Raw genomic sequence first — 20097 nt, forward strand, 5'->3', positions numbered from 1 at the left:
GAGTAACGCAGAGAAGCTGCATTGTTGCAATACGATTGTGGAACGGCAGAGAACGAGATGTAACAGGGGATCAAAAACAAGCTTGCACATAGCTTTTGGGAAGAAGAGCTCAGATTTACTGAGGAATTTTTCAAGCAGGAACCAGCAAAGGGATTCTGTGTGGTTAAAATTTGCCTTTAGTGTTTCTAGCAAACATACTTCGAACGACACAATCGGTGTTCTTTTTCCATTATTATTATTAGTACAGCAGCAGAGGATAATCCATATGTGAAGTTAATATCTGTACTACAAGACTGTCTGGCAGAAGGACCCGACGCATCAAAAAAGTTTGACTTTGTTGATTTAAAGAGAGTGTAGCGGATCTCGAGACTCGGCTGTCGGGATCTTGAGGCCCAGTGCGGTCCACAGCGATGCTGGCTGTCGCGTTAACCCCAACCGGGGTTTCAGCCCCGCATCGTCGGCCCCGTCTGCTGGCGTGCTGAATGTCTGAACAGAGAATCGTTGAAGTGTCATTCATCATGAAGCGACAATAAAAACACATCAAATAGCGAACTCAGTTTGGGAAGTCGCTCAGCTTATGCTTGTGCAGGGCATGCTTTGTTGCTTATGAGCGCAGAGACTGCGTCGGAAAGTGGAATTTGGCAACATTCATTTGCAAATTACTGGTAACAAGAAGTAATAACTGGAAGTTGAAATGTTCGAAGTGTTTAAAACATTGGTTTTATTATGAGAAGGCGAGAGATAAGGTTTTTCACTGTCGTTTTTTTAGCTAAGCGACAATGCACAGTTTTCAGCACTACACGCAACAGATAACCTTACAATCTTGATTCAGCTCAGCTGGTAACAGTACGAGCTTTAAAGATCAAAAAAGCCGTCAGCAAAGCGTGAATTTTACAATTAATTTATATATTGAATCCAATACAATGAACTGCTCAGATTTGGCATATCATGGTTTACTCTGCTTCTTGTCTATAAAACATAATACAGAACAAGCTGAAGATTCTGTGAAACTGCTTCAGAAAGAAAACCTATCGTAACTATCTCTAAAAAAGCAAAACCATTACGTTTCTGTAAGAAATTAGTTTGTCCGTGAAAACAGGTTTTGGCATTCTAATCTCATATTTTACCTTTTCGTTATAGCAAAGAATCGCCTTCGATAACATATCTATCATAACATATCTGAGATCGCACAGATGTTGACGGAAATACAAAAATACGTACGGTATTCTTTGTAACGTCTTTGTCCGGACAAATGAGAGTAGGACTCAATGACGTAATGATAGTAATCATTTGTTATGATTTATCATGCAAAGGCAATGTATTTTTTTTTCTCACCGCTCAAGCTGTATGTTGGCGCAGCGAAATTAGGCTCGTCTACCTTAGATCCGCTATCTACACAAAAATAGAAATACTTTATTATATTAAATATCTTAAATCATATATCGCAAAACGTCGGTTTTGAATAGGAGAATCAGTAGCTCAACTAGCTGGCTTAAACTTCAAATCTTTGGTAAGAACAGCATTTTTGTTCTTATTCAGTTGTGTTTTATGTACGTCTATATTGTACGATTTAGTATATTTCTATTATACTTTTTGCGAATGCATTTTACAAAGCACAGAACTTATATTTTTGTTATTTCACTTGTATGTGCTAGTAGCCAGACGACCGCATCAAATTTTCGAAGGTCTGCTTAAGCACGCGACGACCTTTTCGCAGAATAAATACCCTTCGTGGGCGCCCCCTGTAGAAAAATTGCGAAGGAGCCGTTTTGATCCTGATCGGTCCGCTTGAAAACGGTTCTCTAAAGATTATCACCATCGTTGCGCTTTGGGTATCGTACACCGATGCTGATATAACAAGGCCACGACCTCTGTCGTGTTCCATCAGTTATCGTTACTACTACCAGGCAGATACGTGCACGGGCTGAAAAGCAACATACGTCAATTTTACACAATTCTCCGCCTAGCCTATATGTATGTGTGTATATGTATGATGTCTACCTCGCACAGCATTAGGTTTCGTATAACATAGTTGTCAAGCGAATTTTTCGATGTTGCTTTTTTTCTTTTGCTATACAGCCCCGTATAGAAACAAAGAAGCATGGGGCAGCGAGTTGTATAATCTAGCACGCCTGCCAGGCGCAGGTAGAGATTGGTAGGCTCGCACACGACTGGTAAAACGAGGCAGTTGCAATAGAGACTACATTCGTTGATGCTTCTGCTCCTGCAGTACGGCGGCGTTACCGTACACACAGTGAAGTCACACGTCATAGAGCCAGACGCGCGACCGTAACATGTCGATCGTCAAACAACAACAGCATCAATGTCACATCTTGTCCATACCGATCCACAGAGTTACTGACCCTCAGAGCTTCGGGTTGCTAGTAGGGAATTCTTATACTGCGCCGATACGGTTTTTGGTAACAGCGTCATGCGTTGTTCGAATTATTGTCTCAACAAGGCGGCAACGGTACCCGTAGGAGCGAAAGCAACTCTAGAAAAGACAAGCCGTCATTTCGAGCCATTTTCAAGGCGTGGTGGTGGCAACAAAAGAGGACACCCAATACAACGATGGTACGAAGAGATCGGCAGGCATAGATTATACGAACATGCTGTTCTTACACACGTAAATAACAAATGAAGATACGAGCGAGATGAATTATTACATATACACGCTTAGCCACAACAAGACAGACAATTACAGCAAGCACTACCAGGGCGATAGCAGAACGCTTAAACGTTTGTAAATGCCAACTTGAAGCTAATAGGAAAATCTTGAGGAAGGTCACGAAACACGGCCTTCGCTTCACGTCTATATGTTTAATTAGATCGTTTTTATAATGTGACGGCATAGTAGAATAAAGAGATCAGATTCCCAGCATCGAGTCGAGGTCTAGATCGATCTTTGTTTGCCACAAAATAACGGAAACCTCAACTTTAGTATGAAATCTTTAGGGACTGCTTAAAATCACATAATTTTCACTCGGAGAGTAAACCTGGAAATTTTAAAAGGCGCGTTTAGTTAAGAGCTTAGAAGATAGTATATAGTAGGATCGGTTTTGATGGTTTGTTTCTAAAAAAAGCTAAATGCGACCCAAACTCGTGCGAAAAACCCACTATTATAGCCGACTCGGTCACGGAATAGTTTGATCGTTTCGCGAGCAGTGACATCAACATCAAAGATGAGGCATATGCAGGTCGATCCTTTGACTGTCGAGACATCAATATATAGTTTCATTGTGTTCGATCATAATCCACGTATGAGCTTTCGCCAGACTGCAAAAAACACGGGAGCATCTAACACCGCTGCTCAGAGCTATAGAGCAAGCAGCGATCGTGTTAGTTGAGCAGACGTCTGGGTTTCCTGTACGTCGCGAATCGATGGACCATATGTGCGAAACGGGACACCTTCCAAAATTGGATAAGATCAACCGTTTTCTTGTAGACGGCGACGAGTGATGAAAAGTGGATAATCTACAATAATGTTACTCAGGGCAGGTCATGGTTAAAGCGTCCTTGAAGCGGACCTTATCCAAGGATGACAATACTGTGCTCCTCCCTCGTACGACCAAATCGTTTACCTTGGCCCAAAACTTAAGTTGAAGTAAGCAGGTTGCTTATTTCGGCATAAACCGTTTACTGACCGTTTATCGCTCTCATGCATAAAGGAAGAGTTATGGCTTGTCATGAAAACACCCAGCTTCGCACGTTTTTAGTGGTTCGGCCAAAAACTGACGGAGCTCAATTGGAATACTATGCCTCAGCCAGCTTCTAGTCCAGACCTTGCCCCTTACGGTCATCACTTCTTCGCATCCCTGAAGGGATGAGCTTTTTATTTTTAGGAAATTTAAAAAATACATCCTGGCAGAAATGTGACCGAAGAATGGACCAGGCTCATCGCTAGTAACGTTCAATATGTTATTAATTGAAGTTGTTCGGGCAAAATATGATTCATACGACAGTCTGATATAATGAAATTTACATCTAAGATCGTTTAGAAAGCAGATATAGCAGCTGTACTTTTTCTGATTTCCTGTAACGAATGAGGTGGTTTTTTGCAGCCGTTACGTAATTACGTTTCTCATAATTACCGTTATATTCAGTCGTTATGTTGTTCATTAATCCTTTATACTACCAGCTTAGGCTTCGTACCCTTTCAATATATAGTTAAATTTTAACATCAATACGACCGTGTCCTTAAATGTACTTACTTCTTATCACTGTGTGTTTAGCTTAAAAAAATATTTTATTAACTTTTTGTTTATTTATGGCCTTTATTTTTGGCCATCCACAGGTGTCCAGTGACGCGTACCACTGCTCAGGAGAGGCCGGCTTAGCTACGTATGTATACTTTGTCGCACGGTACTTGACCCAAGCCAAATTCTCTAGAATATTCTCGCGGTCCGTCTGCGGTTTCAGGTATGATATACCATAGCTATGTAACGGACGAAATGTATGACGATATTTATGTTAGTTAAATGTAGACATACACCAAGTCATAAATTTAATGTAGCAACGTCGAAAAAATTACTAAATACCACCCGGGGGTCCTCGCTCCCAGCGAGTGGAGTAATAGAACATCCTACTAGTCCATTTGCTCGTCGACCTTTTATTTAACTAAAGCATAATTAAGTAATCGTTGTAAGCTGTCAAATAATTTATGTCTTGGTGGTCGCCGCATGCGATGTGGTATTGTTTAAGAATCTACATGATTTGCTCTGACACGCTTCGGCAAAACAGGAAGCAGCCTTCATTCGCACCTAGCACATGTATTCTTCAATAAAACGTATAGTCGAGAAATACCCATTTTGAAGTTACCGAGAAGATACTGGGTCTACTGAGTGATGGAAACGATCGGCCACGTAAGCGTGTCTACCAGCTTCTACGTTTGGTGATATTGTTGCCCAAAAATTAAATAACATTCTACGATGTCGATTTGTAAAAGATTCTTGCTTTTCAATGTTATCCATATAGGTCACTTCTCTCTAGCATCGGACTGCATTGCTTCCAAGAAAAACGCTTTACGTAAAGGAGAGAAGGCTATGGCGTGTCTCTTACATAACGATTACGGCAGAATCCAGCAAGCTCAAATTTGAAATCACACGATCTTCTCGGCCTACGCCCTCGCATTGTACTCAGCGCTAGAGGCGTACATACGCGTTCGGGCAGACATCGCTACGTCTAGCGGGAGGTTAAGGGATCTTAACGTGTCTCAAATATCCTCTGTACGATGGCGACGGCAACATCTCACTCGAGTGGGCCAACTATAGGAAATTTTTGCTATACATTCTAATCGGCTGTTACTTAGAATGGAAAATAATAGACACGATAACCGTGGATAAAATCATCTACTGCGGTCTCTATCATATCCGAATGAAACAGTATAGGGCGAGTTGGCATAACCTTTCAGTAATAACAAATATGTGATGACTATCCGAGTAGTGGTCGAGACTGATGATGAACCACTATATATAGCAGTAACCGGTTGGTCAGTCAGCCTATGTTTCAGCCCCGCTTCGCTAGTCAGCTCTGTACCAGTATTGACGTTCAAAGGCACACATACACAGTGCATGGCTGCCCGCTGGTCGGTGATAGCAGAGCTGGAGGAAAAAAGCACTGGCCTTTAACTCACCGAAGCTTACATAATAATAATAAAGTAAACAAATGAAAAAATGCCACATTTCAACCGATCAACTCAGTGACCTGTTTATTTTACGGTAATAACGCATTGTCCTATACCGACACATACACACACAGTTCTTTTCGGGCTCAATTTAGAATTTCCTTGAGAGTTAATTGATAATATAAAATGAATTTTATAAGGTAAAATACTTAAATGTTTATGGTACTTGCATCTATAACTTTACGAACGAACAGCTGTATTATTTAGTATTTAGGATTAGCACACAATTATTACCGATCCAGGATCGGAAGATGGTAACGTGAAATGACATAAAAGTTAATGTACGAAATAATTTTTCTTTTTTTGTTGAATAGAGCCGGCCAAATACACCAAAGCATGTATGTGGACGCGAGCCTCCTCGGCTGCCGCCAGATCCTTGTTGTTCTGTAAAATACGTGATAATAAGGCTCATTCTGCCTTCTAAAGCTATTTACATAAAAAAAAATATCCGTCATAAGAAGGCGGTTGCTATCGCTGTAATTATCTTCGGTCGACTGTTGATCCTATCGGGCCAATGCCACCACACACTCAGCACCAGAAACGGGAAGCCTCACAATACAACTATATTACTGATGCGATCTGTTACATATATGGTCTTTCTTATGAGTACATAAAATAATACGTATGAGTCGCAACAGTCGTAAACCCTACGTGGTACTGACGTGTAGCGTCGTGACTCCCAAACCTGCCTCTGACAAACAGCTCCATTACAGCGTTTACCGGTTCGGTCCTGTTGCGTTTCAGTAAGTAACATTTATGCCATTATGTATTCTATCTAGAACATAATTGGTCTGGGTTGGTCAGTTGATCTTCGCTTCCCCTATTGCCCTCCTTTTTTTTTATAGGTGGACACTTCGCCTCGATACGCAGGATAACTCTGATCTGAATCTAGTAATTATTGATTGTATATTTCTGCATTGTCCAATGTTAATTATCGCACTTTCGAAGACTCGCGTTTGTTTTTGTTAGTCCATATAGTGAGGCTATCAATGTGTACTGCAAATGCTTTTAGAAAGCCCGGATTATGCTTTAGACACCCTGCGCGGCCAATTGATATTAGAACAACAATTTTTACCGAGATCTGCATGAAAGCCTACAGCCCTCAACGAATCTAATAAACGTGTTTCTTTTTTATTATAGTAAACACGAGTGGCATTTTTGCACTGAAGTCAGATTTGGACGAAACAAGCGGTAAGTACAGATTGTGGTGAAATTTAGGTGACGTGCATGAGTAAAGCCATTATGGCAGCACTGAGCCCTCCGGCGATGGGTAGAGTAAACACCCAGGCAGCTACGATGCCACGAAATAACCGCCAGTCTACAGCGCTTGCAGATTTCACCCAGCCCACAAACACGATCGAACCCACCTGAAACACGACAAGTTAGAACAACAGCAGAAAAATATTCATTAGGTAAGGTTACCTTGCATCTGTTAACGCCATTCCTAGCTAGCAAATGAAAGATAAACACACAAGCAAAAGAAAAATTAGTAAGTCGTTCAGCTAGCGTGCGCTATAGCCATATCCAACTTGTTCCTTCAAAGTTGTTCCATCCTAGGGTCTAGCAAAATTTAAAAGAACACGGCAAGCAGACCTATTCACTGAACCAGTAAACTCGACCAGCTAACACACATCCTTTAAATGAAGGGGCATGGTCTGACACAAAGCGGCCAGCAAACAGATGCCTGATCGGCTCAGAAAACAAAAAACAGTAACAATTGCCTAAAATCTGGTTTGTAGCTGGAAACAACACGCTGATGACTGTATCTTAACAAGATGTTTTCGAACAATATCTATCGGTTTATTTCTGGCCATCCATAGGTATTCAGTGACGCGTGCCAGTGTTCAAGAGAGGCCGGCTTGGCCTATGTATACTTTGTCCCTTGGTGTACATGATGAGAGGTTAAAGTCCTATTAAAGGAGTGTCTGCTAAACAATCGACGAAAATCAAAGGTTATAGGCTTAGCTTTATCGTGCCTTCTGAATCGCTCGCGATTTTATGCAGTATGCCCTGTCATTCGGCATGTCAATACCAATGCAGGCGACATGCAAAAAGCGTCTTGCGATGTCTGCCGTTCAAGAGATTAAAAATATACCTTGCAGTGCGTTGTTGATATGGGAATACCAATTTTGGATGCCAGAAGTACTGTAAAAGCAGCACCAATCTCGATTGAGAAACCATTAGAAGGCGTAACCTGTAAAATAGAGTTCGAGATAGAGTGTAAAAACGCATAATTTGCTATTATTTTTTCATCCAAAAAATAAGCTGGCTAGATGCAAAATCTCAAGCATACGGGCGTCTCTTTTTTCAAATCAATCTAAACTACATATAAATCGATGACACTAAGCAAATCAATCAATATTCACGAAACACTGACTTGAAAAATAAGTGGCAAAAGACCTTAGGACCTACGGCTTTAACTTCGCAAGTGGTCGCAGATGTCAAAGTCCTGTGCGTATAGAGTCTCATACAGTTAACTGGGATCTAACAACTGCTAATGCAGTTAACCAAATTTGTTAATGGTGAATTATAAGTTACATAATATAACATAACTTGCCTTTGTCAAGTCCTCTCCAATTGTTTGAATGACCTTACGGCCCCAAACCCATAATCCAATGCTGATTCCAATTCCACCATAGAGTAAAATCCATATAGGTGTTTCAGCCTTTTGGGCAACTGAACCCTCGTTGTAGATTATGAATAGAGCGACAAGGGGACCGATTGCATTTGACACGTCGTTTCCACCGTGCGCAAAGGACCCAAATATGGCGGTTAAGACCTGAAGAAATGAGAAAAGTTCTACTGCTTCAGGAGGCTCTTCAGGTTTAAGCGGTTCTTCTGGGCGGCCGGGTCGGGGTTTGCTCTCGAGAATGGCAACTTCGAGGCTCGCCAACGAGCGCCGCTTGCAACGATCACAACCCGTATGGCAACGTTTCCTGCGCATATTCTGTCTATCTACCCCTTCTGGACTCAAGCTGACCTGCGTAACAAATGGTAGTGGTGGCCTACTTCCGTAGGTTTTAATTGGCGTATTCACTGTCGAAGAGCAAGTCGACTGTAAAGAATTAATAGAAGTAATCGTCTCTTGGTTATGGTCGAGGCTAGCTACAGCCTCTAGACAGATTGATTCCTTCACGGCTGAGCCGTTTTTATCCGAACCAGGTACGGGTGAAACGATCTTGCTGACGATATTGGCCCTTAAATACGGGACGAAGAAGCACCATATACACAATGCGACAATTACCGCTGTTGTTACGGACAGTGTGCATACAGCCCAGAGTGGAATTAAATGGAAATGTAACACCCGTGGCCCGTCATGAAGAACGGAGAACACATTAATAAATACGGTAAACGCATAAAAAGCTGGCAGCGACCTGAGTCCACAGTCGAGTAGGTTTCGCTTGTTGAGGATGAGCTCTTTGATCGAGTAAAAGATTAATGCGGAAAAAACCCCTGACAGGAGCGGTGATACGAACCACGAAACGACGATTTTACCTAGACCTGACCAGTTGATACCATTCAGACCTTTGGCTACGAGTGAAAAACCCACAACGGCACCGACAATCGAATGCGTTCCGGAGATGGGCAGTGATAGAGACGTCGCGAGAATAGTCCAACATGCAGAACCAAACAACGCGGCTAGATTCCCTAGCATTAGATTTTTTGAATCATCCGCATACATCTCCACATCAAATATGCCTTTTCTAACTGTATCCGATACCTGCAATCACGACAGAAAAAAATAGAGCGGGATTACAAAACTACAATGCAAACAAAACTGTTGGCTCGTCGGCTGTTTGTCCCCATAGGGACAGCCGATTAAGACAGAACTTCATAGTTCATCACTTCGCTTAATAAATTCCAGAAATCGATTAATTCTATTTTAACAAGACAATACCAACCTTATAGCCGATAAGAATAGCTCCCGCTGTCTCGCAGATAGTAGCTAAAATGCACGCCTGACGCAGGGTCAGGACCTTAGCACCCACAGAAGTACCGAATGAGTTAGCTACATCATTAGCACCAACTCCAAACGCCAGGAAAAAGGAAACGATAAAGCCAAGGACGACGATCCAAAGTACCTCAGTCGAAAAGTCTGCAGACGACTCAATCATTGTAAAGCGGACTAGATCGCGAGGTTCTGACCGATCAACGTAAATTAAGAGTATAATGAATCTGAAGTAAAATCAAACGCTCCGTTGTGGTCTTCCGCGCCCAGTCTTCTTCCAGACGATGAAAAGCCACATTCGTGGGCGATGATAGGGGGCGCGTTGCTACAATACGCGCTCAGGCAAATAGAGCTCCTCGGAGAATCGCTTGGGATGCGGCATGGCGAAATTTAATGGGGTATCGGTATCTGAAACATCGTAGGACACGATGAAACACCAAACGTGTAGTAGAAATTAATATTTTGCTTAGAGAATTGAGATGAAAGATTAGACGAGAATCCGTGTTCCGCTTGAACGCGGATTTTCGTCAACTGTCTCTCTTTCATCGAAGCTACAGGTAAAATATGCCAGGGCATGGACGGCGGCTTACTCTTAATCGCACTTCGTCCACATTTAGCACACCCCCGAAATACTCGCTACCTCGACTTGGTACGAGCTAAACCTGATAGTTCGTCCATTATATCTCAGACGAATAACCATGATTGGCTCGTAATACCAGTGGACTTCCTAACCTCGTTCTGTTTTTATAGGCGCACCTGTGCTGAAGACTGAGATGGAACCGGCAGTAGAACAAAAACCGGTCGACCCGGCTATGACAAAAAGCTAGCGACCCAATGACCAATAGACGCGGCCAGATGCATACAATGATCATACACTGACGCACTAAAAGCTACCAAAAGTGTGTATGTACTACATGAACATCTTTATCACATACATGGAATGCACAATTGAAGAAAGCCGCCGCTATGCACGTGAGGATACCGGCACAGATTGTTGTTCAATGTAACGCACAGATACGTAGCTAATCACTAGCAGCAGCAGCAGCAGCAGTAGCAGCAGCAGCAGCGACGGCAGCTGCACCCAGCAGCCAGAACACAAACAGCCAATCTTTTATTTCTCGCTTCCGCACCGCTATCACCATAGCAACATAATAAGAAGCGACCAACAACTATGTGGCCATCGCTGGACGAGATCCACGAAAGTGAGAGAAATGAACGGGTGTGGAAAGTCGTAGAGAAAGAACGACGTATCGGCAAGAGTGAAGGTCCCTAACGCTACATTTTGCCACAGACCAGGATGGCCACGTAACGTCAGACCATTGCCACCAACGGATGCTTGCTGACTTCGTACAGAAGATGAAACGAACCAGAGGAATCAAGTAAAGAGTACACAGCTCAACAACTAATCCGTGTCTTCTAGCAAAGCTTTCAGCAACATATGGTCGGCAAACAAAAGGCACTTTTATGTAACGCAATTATCTCAAGATCTTCGGGACGTCAACTCGACGCGTAGGCTCGAATCCTGTAAAACGCGAAGATAATTTTTTGTCTTTCCATGTAGATAGTACCGCGCACCACGTCCGCGATCTACTAAGAGATGTTTTCTGCGGCAGTAGCAACGATGATAGGACGTCAGAGGGAAGAACTCTCATAAAGACGTTTTTACCGTTGTTGGCCACTGTGTGACGTGCCGAAATTGGTATGGCGACATTATGCTCACCATTGAGCTACCGTTGAGGCCTAATTTACTAGGAACGAGCCGTGTATCAGTCCACTAAGCTTCTAATTATCTAGTCAACTTGCGTGGTGGCGTACAGCAACAATGTTCAGCCAGACAAAGTGCTGACATAACAAAACTATTGATGAGTTAGAATATCTAATGCCAGGCTGAAATCAGCAACGAAAAGAACGCGGCAAATATGAAACGTAAACGGCAGGACAACAGCCGCGAGCACCAAAAAACAACCACACGACAGTGTATTCCCGCACGCCAACGCAAAAATAACGGAGGCCATTGCGGCGTAGACGTCGCCTATAGGCCAGATCAAAACACGGGTTCTCCCTTGCTAGTAACCCTCTAGGCAACGAGCTTGTCTCCAGTTTGCGTTACGTGAATTTGCCTTACAGCCGTACTGTGTGCAGTACGACAACAGCAGTGATGGGCCACCGCTGACCGTTACCAGCGATGATATAGGCGAATTACGTTGCCGGAGACGACGAAACCGGTTGTTGGAGAGCGTGGATGTCACCGTAATATGCAAAGAGGCGACCAAAGCTAAATTACGTTATTGGAAAGAACGTGTAAAATGGTGGACTTGGAAAAAAAGCACTATACTACACCTATACAGCTTCAAGAAGACTGAGTAATCGATAGCAGCTGGCGGAACGATAGATTTCTAATAGGATAAATGCCGCGAGAAGGGTGGGCATAGAGTTCCAACTACCCACTCACAGAAATAAATAATAATGGACATTTGGCTGGTAGTGATACAGTTGTTGCTACTTCTGAGTCAATGAATATAAAATATTCTATGTTCGATCGATGACATTACGAAGAATCTGAAAAGGAAGGTTGCTCGGACATGTCGGGTAGGTTTCTTGGACCAGCAGAAAAAAGGCAAAGTTCTTGAGCAGATACGCGTATGAGAACAATTACTCTAAACATACTTCGCGGAATTTATTTAAGATAATTCAAATGAAGGTACATTTGTTCGGTTTAATCTGTATAACTCTCCCACAGGCGTCATTTAGGACATGTTATGATAATTTTTCCGCTTTTGTTTATACAATGCGTAGCAAGCAAATGTTTCTTTTTCACAAACATTCTAATAACATATCTAGGCATAGATTTTCGCTGAAGGTAAGGACTAAGATAGCAGCCGAATACTAAGCAATGCTCGGTACCCAGTGCAACAAACTTTATCCAGTAACAGCAAAATTCGAAACGATACAAAGCCGATAAGCTAGTAGAAAGCTGAGTTGGCCGATTTAAAATCCATTTCACTTCAATGGACTAGCTGGACGCCATCGAATGCCATAAAAACGACGACAGTATCAAAATCTTTCGCCCGCCAGACTTGTAAACAGATCCTCAATAGTAACACTGAAAGCATCCTATGTACTGTTCAGCGGAGCCAGCAGCCCGTGGTTCCTTCCATTTTCAGCTCTGGGATTATAATGGGACGCCCACATGCTGCGAATGCATGCATAAGAACACTACCTTGGCTGGGCTACGAGGCGGGACCTTAATCACTCATACTATGACGTACCTTCATCCGCACATTGGCCCAGTCCCTCTATGTTATATTAGAAGCTCTACATCGAGCCCGGGCAGAGTAGCTCTTCAAGCGTTACTGGGAGCGGTATTGGCCGGAATCACAGCATACTCCATAAGACTTCTAACGCACCTGATGCCAGCACTTCCTATTGCGTTAGCAACCGACTCTCGCGACAACATTTTACCTGAGGAAGCGAGACAAAATCGAGAGAGTGTCTTTCAGACCCAGTGACTTGTCAAAACCCATTCCTAGATTACGGCGAAGTGCACTCTATTCGTTTGAAAATAATGGCATCGTGTCTTTTCAAGGCAATAGCAGTTCTGACGATGCCGTAAATACGTGCGCATCGTTGCTTCCCTAACGTGAAAAACGATAATACGCGTTTGCCGTTTGTTCCTCCGAAATGAATTAAGTTTCATTGTCGTCGCACCTCAAACATAATAGAAAATAAACCGCGGAATATCAAAATGTCTCATTTGAATAACATATAAAATAACGTGATATTTAAAATCAAGAATCGGTGCGCGATAAGAATCATCTGTGTGCGTATTACTCAACAGAATCATCTAGAAAGGTACCATTACCGTATCAGCTTCAAACCTCAGATTTCGGCAACGTTTGAGGGAATGTTTGTTTTTGCATTTTTTTTTTGTTTTCATCATGTTACCTAATATACAAATGGATTCGTTCTTTGTATCGAATTATATCAATATAAGCTGTAGGTCAAAGGAAAGACTGATAATAGATTCATTCAATGTCAAAATGGAACTATCTGAAAAGATAAGACTGAGGCTAGTAAAAAGAATGGTAACAACTCCATATACAATTTAACGCAATATAATTGAATTCTTTTACTAAATAGGACAACAATCCGTACTTGACTTTGCAGCAACATTTGATAGTATACAACACGCCCTAGAACGATAGGACTGCGAAATCCTGGCCTATCCACAGGGGAAATTTGGGTTCGACAGAGTTTATGTATGAAGAAGTGTCGAAAACGTCGGCCATTCACAGCAGAATTTTACATGAAGAACATAGACGACTATCAAATAAGAGCTTTAGCAAGCAAGCAAACACACAGGTGGGTTTTGAAGAAACTACAGCACAGGGTTGTACAATGAAAAAAAAAACTCTGTATTGATTTTTTAAAAGACAGCCCCTGCAAATTCATATATCAATTCCATATTCTATATATCTAAAAAATGAGGAATACATTTGACATAACCTTGGATAGTCTTACTTGTCCGATCGAACACTATCTTACATAACCCTCATATATAAGGGTTAAGTTGCTGAAGGCGGTCAAAAAACTTTGATCTGCAAAGAGTTTGTCTCGCAACCTAGGCAGGTACAAAGTGTTTCGCTTTGCCCTTCTCACCAGAAACCCGACACACCATATCGAGAAACGTTTTGACGTCCTGTAAGTTCGCCCCTGAACGTTCGATTAGATGGCTCCGCCTTCGTAGAGCTCTGCAAAGAGGGGCCGCTGATTTTTTTGGTGAAGCTGTCGAATATCGGCTGGAAAACCGATGAGGCCCTTCATTGGTATTACGTTTACAAGTCCATTATCGTCTTAGCGAACGGACTTTCTAAGCAAAAACACGGATCAATATTATCGTGGCAGCTGTAGCTGTGACGATAATGATAGCGGTAATCGCCGCAGTGGTCGAGGCCACGTGCTAAATAACACGTGTCGAGATGGGCTGATGTAAATCGACAGTCGAGCCTGCCCGCCGTATCTTTACATCCGGGTCGGTCGACATTTAACTAAGGGTTTTCTTCAAAAAACAAGATCGGTAGAATAACGAATAGAAAATGGATGAAACGGATAATTAATAGTGCCGTATTAACTGGAAAGCTGATTATGACAATGACGAATTTCTCGTTCAAGTTGCAAAAAGAGCAACTGCTGAGTCGCCTCTGAACTAAGTGCCTCTTAAAGAGCGTTTTTCAAAAAAAAAAAAGAAAAAAAAGCCATCACAACCCCATATGATAAATGTAATGATTAGACATTGTTTATCTCATACAAACACTACGTGCGCATGTAGACCAGATGACTTCTATTGAACGTTTGGGAATTTCTTTACTGTGACATGCTCGGAAACGTAAATAAGTTATAATAACAGTTTCGCAGAAACTTGACACGGCCTTTCTCGGTGATATTATTGGTAATCGGCATTTAGATTTTCTTAATCTATCCCCGTCTAATACGCCTGCTGCGACTGCTACCACCTCGACATTGTGCGTACCCACAAACGACCAACTAACGTTCAATCGTCAGCATTATAGCGTTATATTATTATTATATGTCTTCTACATTTTATAAAACGAGTGCTATTTACCTGCACTAAAGAATTTTTTTTAAAATTCATAGACTATTCCTCCAGCTCTATTCAGATGGGTCACACCCACCCAACGAGCGTGCTGGAGACTCACGAATTGCTTACATCGTATTTCTGAGTTTCGTGCATCGAGTCGTAATTTTACCCATAAATAGACGGATTTTTTTACCCTCTGTAATAGTTTTTTGGAAGAAGCATCCATACAATACAATTAAAACGAATAGCAAAATATGGCGGTTCGATAGCTTCAAAAGCTAACAAACGTATGCAGCCATTGTCGTAAGGAAAACTGTGTTGCAGAGGTGCCTATTTCGGCTTCAGCGGAAACTGCATCAAACGCAATATTATGATCGCTACTATCGATTCACAGGCGGCTGCGTCGTCTGGCAAGTGAAACAGTTGTTGAGACGAAATTTCCAGTTGTTTAACAGTAAATTAACACAGCATTAGTTCACACTACTACCAATTTCAAGTGTTCTTTTCACTGTTTGTATACTGCTTCATTAGGCAAGACCCCGCCATGTGCCGCATGTGTACGCTCGTGCCGAATCAATACAAATCGTGGGACAAAATAATCTGTGCACGACATTTAGTTATGTCTAGAAGTGAGGAGACGTTCGATTCAGCTCTAGATTTGATTTGCTGAACATCATTAAAGATACTGTTACATTTCGATGAGCTTACATCGTATATCGTCTTTATACATCAATATAACTCATTTATCTGTAGTCAATAACAATTCTTAAAAGCTTACTACATACAGAAGCTGCTGAGACCGTTACCAAGCTTTGTTGAAGAGACCATAAAGGTATCCAAGAAGGTCCTTCTCGCGAGTCTTCGAAGAATTAGCCCAAAGTGATTCTGAAGGTTAACTTGTTCGGGACAAATCAGCTCTTATTTCGACAAACGTAATTAATCGTAGGGCTCTAAGGCTATTATCTAACCGAAACAAATGTTCTGGTCTAGCCATATCCGGTCTGATTTGCAAGTGATTACAAATGGCGTCATGGAAAACAATTAACTGGGAAGCCAATTAACTTGGTATTTAGCAGCGTTAGTAGCCAATAACAGTACTTCTGTAAGTTCAGGGATTCACTTAGCGTCACCATAGGCAGCATTATTATCGCACTATGCCCAGAAGAGGGATGGCCTCTGAGTGATCGTTGGCTATCGACCCTGCCGTTTTGTTTGTGACACATGTAGGACAAACTACATAATCACGTACTATCAACGCCCCGTCTAAATAAGACTGTTGTTATAACGAAAAATGGGGCACGGGTACATCGTTGCCCCTACTGCGCCGATGAATTCACTAGACTTTAATTGACGGTCTCCAATCTATTAAAAAAAAATGGGTAAAAAAAAGACCAAATACAAGGTAACATGTTTTGAGTTTGTTGTATAACAACAAAATAGAATAACGAAGCCGTAGGGATGCTGGAGCCAATTCTAAGCAGCAGAAATTTAAACAGTATATCTAGTGTATGGAAATGTCCTATACTTTGATGTAAACTAGGTGTACTGATGTGGTATTAGACATTGGAACTTATAACTCATACTGACTGAAGACTTTCTCTACTCATCATTCCAGTTATCCGTGTTAATAAATACGGTCAGCACTTCTTAGGTAGCTCTATTGGCAGCTGCTTTAAACTGCTTGTGCATAAAACTACGGATTTGCATCTGAACCTCCACATACTGTTTACTATAATATAAATAGGGAAAACATCATTGGCCGGTCCCATGGGTGCAGTAGTCATAGATGCCATACACCAATGCAGGTCAAAGGAACTGGTCCGTGGCTAAAAAGTCCTCATTTTGGCCTACATCGAACACGGCTAACCATGCTTACCAAGTCAGTAAAGTCGTAAGTAGTAAAGTAATGCATCGAAAGGGCACTTTGGCTACGTCGCCCACGCTTTCGTCGATCTTATCTTGGCTCCCTTTGAGAACGCAGATTAGGTAGTAATCCTGTGTATCTGTTGGCAGTACTTATCGTTACTACAACCTGTAGCTCTCCATGCCAATTTTCACTGGACTCTGCTTCTGGTCCTACTAAGTTGTACTACTACAATCCATTCAGCTAAGTTTTACGCACTGGCTTCTTGCACTATCAAAATTTCGGCTACGCATTTATAACCGCGCTTGATCGTTAGGCACTTCATGAGATCAAAGAAGTAGTCCTACTTTATTCGATAGCCGTCAGCAGATTAAATAACGTGCACTGCTAGCAACAATCAGCCTGTGGGAGTTCAATGGTTTTTCACACGAGCCGGCCCAACAGAAACCGCAGGAAGCAATCGATTCAGATTCTTTAGACAGTTACACACACGCAGGTATGCATACGCGCACCTATGCACACAGTCATTTACTGCATCACGTTCACCTTCATGAATTTTGCGGAAATGACTTTTATGAAAGTCTATCGACCGCCTATTTCTCCTAGCGTCTCTCTCTCCCTCCCTCCCTCTCTCTCTCTCTCTCTCTCTATCTATCTATCTATCTCTCTCTCTCGGCTATTTTCGGACGTCACCTATTGGCTTTTGCTAGCTAACTAACTCGTCTATAGTCTGTTTGCGGTCTATGGACTAGGTGGCGGTACTACAGAGGGCGCGCCATGGCAGGCAGATGCCTTGCCTCCGCTGCTTCGGTTACAGCGGCGGCAGCGGCAGCCGTCGCCGCCGCTTGGCGCTGCACCACAGAGATCGGACTCGGCAAGCAAGCAGCGCCTGCCCACAGCGTACCACAATGTCGGGAACTTTTCGCTCTCTGCCACGAGAACCACGCACACCATGAAGCAGCAGGCAGCCACGTTTGAGTCAGCACTACTGGGCAAACTGTAAGCAACAGTCATACTGATTCGAGTAGGCCTCGATCAGCCAGGCCGCTTTCTTGGCTTTAGTCTAGGCTTACAGAAGACATGTGTCCAGAAACGTTTAGGCAGTATCTGAATCGGCAGAAGGCTAAAATAACATATTGTCATAGGTCTGCCACAAATATCTTGGCGGCAAAGCGATATTGAACACGTCCATCAGAGCGGCAACCGACACACACACCCGTATTGTTCGTGCACTACATCAAGACGAGAAGCAGGACGAGACAAACAGCTTGTCGTTCGAACTTGTCAACAACGCGTTTTCTTTTTTATGATCTAGTTATATGATGGTTTTTTCGTACCGAATAACTTGTAGGACTATCTACAGTATAAGCTAAATAAAACACTTAAGTTAGAACAATAACAAATAGGAAAAGCGTCCTTTGTTAGTCGGAGAAATGAAACATATTGGTAACACTGGGAACGGAAGTATGGCTAAAAATTTCTCCGAGTTCTAAAAAGAACGGAGAAAGCAACACATCAATTAGGCATTTGCGCACTGAACAAAAAGTAGAACGCGTAGGAGTGTTTTTCTCTAGAGATAATTACTAACCGATTTTTAGTGCACTGACCGCTATATATACTATTGTCAATAGCTTTCTCTGCTTGTCTCGTTGTTGGTATCGCCATTACGCTATATATTTGATGATACATAAGCTAGAGGCTCTAGGCCTTAACTGACTGCATCGTCAAAGAAGAGTAGAAGGGGTGTCTGCCTGGAGTTTACGTCCCGTCAACTACAGACACACACTACATAATAGTAATAATAATAATAATAATAATAATAATAATAAATTATTAGCGAATTCACAGTACAACGCTACATAAGTGGTGTGAATAAAGAAAAAAAAAACATATTATTGGCAACGATTTATGCAAGACGAGTTTGACAGGGTGATCAAGCGTTTGAGGTTTCCTGATGAATCAACCGTCAGCTAACGGCTTTACTCGATCTATATCATATATCACTAAAAACCTCTATCTGTTTGCTTCATTATTGGAACCAATACAATTTTTTAAAGCGGTATAACTGGGTTGGTTTTGTGGGTCGCCAGAGAATTATCCAGGTGAGGTTTACGCGGAAAATAGAGCTAACTGGTCAAATACTTCTTCTTTTGAGGGAAAAATATTTTTTTAGGGAAAAGGCTTTTTTTTCCACAGAACCTAATATAAATTAAGTTCAACGGTAGCAGACCCCCTCTTCATTTTCGATGTTTGAAACCAACGCCGCAACAATATTGAAGATAGCCACCGGCATCGTCCGCGCTTATATATATATATATATATATGTATATATATCATCAGCATGCAGATTGTGCTTTGTGAACGAGTGCGTTTCGTGCATGACAGACTGGCCTTGAGCTGTATGAAAAAAAAAGCTATCAAGTTATAACTAATAGAAAATCATTGGTCGCTATTCGGTATTGCCTTTATTAAGTAAGTATGACCTGCCTTTTACCTCCGCACAGATAAGATACAATGTGTCCAATAGCAAAGCACGCGTGAAGTTCGCTTATGGCTGACTATTCACCGTTTCAAGTGCCAGAGGAATTTGTGTCTCGAATTCAGTCAGATTCGGTGGGAGATTTCGACAATTCAGCTAACCTTATCTTGGTGAAGTATTATCATTTATTAGAGATTGAATACTTTAGCTAAACGCAGTGTGTTTTACTCTTGGTACTGTCTCTAACCACCGGCTAAAATGCTTGGCGTCCGGCCACCACGAAGTATATTCTTGCCCTATATTGAATCTCAATCTTAGAACGAGATAGCTTTACGCATATATTTGTATATAGGCTCGTAGATTTCCCTGGATAGATCTGGCGTGGAGACACCAAACGTCACCGGCTCTAATGGTCTGAGCAGACGATTTCTATCTATTAAAAGCATGTAACTGTTCAACGGTCAAAATAAATAGACAATTTAGTAATCAACATCTGCGACCTGTTATAGAACAAAAGCAAAAT

At 42.1% G+C, this 20097-nt stretch overlaps 2 protein-coding genes and 1 long non-coding RNA gene across 7 annotated transcripts in view; 2 read left to right on the forward strand and 1 right to left on the reverse strand.

Moving 5' to 3' along the window:
- LOC111247964 (beta-1,3-galactosyltransferase 5-like) overlaps positions 1–6440 on the forward strand; it is an 89733-nt gene extending 83293 nt beyond the window's left edge. Inside the window, exons 10-11 of the mRNA XM_086984460.1 lie at positions 4295–4419; positions 4975–6440. Coding sequence (XP_086840586.1) covers positions 4295–4337 — 43 coding nt within the window. The 3' untranslated portion in view covers positions 4338–4419; positions 4975–6440. The remainder of the gene's footprint in view (positions 1–4294; positions 4420–4974) is intronic.
- Positions 5681–17806, reverse strand: LOC111247962 (sodium-dependent phosphate transporter 1-A-like). 5 transcript variants are annotated; one of them, XM_086984442.1, is made up of 5 exons: positions 17108–17806; positions 9586–10040; positions 8241–9404; positions 7779–7877; positions 5681–7050 (listed from the first exon to the last, which is right to left on the reverse strand). In XM_086984442.1, the coding sequence occupies exons 2-5, from the start codon at positions 9796–9798 to the stop codon at positions 6898–6900; spliced, it is 1629 nt and encodes a 542-aa protein (XP_086840568.1). In that variant the 5' UTR covers positions 9799–10040; positions 17108–17806; the 3' UTR covers positions 5681–6897. The 5 variants fall into 5 exon arrangements, with proteins under 5 accessions (XP_086840568.1, XP_022655310.1, XP_086840567.1 ...); XM_022799575.2 differs by lacking the exon at positions 17108–17806 and adding an exon at positions 12902–13111; XM_086984441.1 differs by lacking the exon at positions 17108–17806 and adding an exon at positions 10568–10805.
- LOC147756476 (uncharacterized) lies at positions 13353–18857 on the forward strand. Its single transcript, XR_015324429.1, has 3 exons — positions 13353–13484; positions 13800–13994; positions 17848–18857. It is a non-coding gene; the product is annotated as an uncharacterized LOC147756476 (long non-coding RNA).
- Positions 18858–20097: the final 1240 nt, after the last annotated feature.

The sequence above is a fragment of the Varroa destructor genome, unplaced genomic scaffold, assembly GCF_002443255.2.
Source record: "Varroa destructor unplaced genomic scaffold, Vdes_3.0 BEIS01000003.1, whole genome shotgun sequence".
NCBI lineage: Eukaryota > Metazoa > Arthropoda > Arachnida > Mesostigmata > Varroidae > Varroa > Varroa destructor.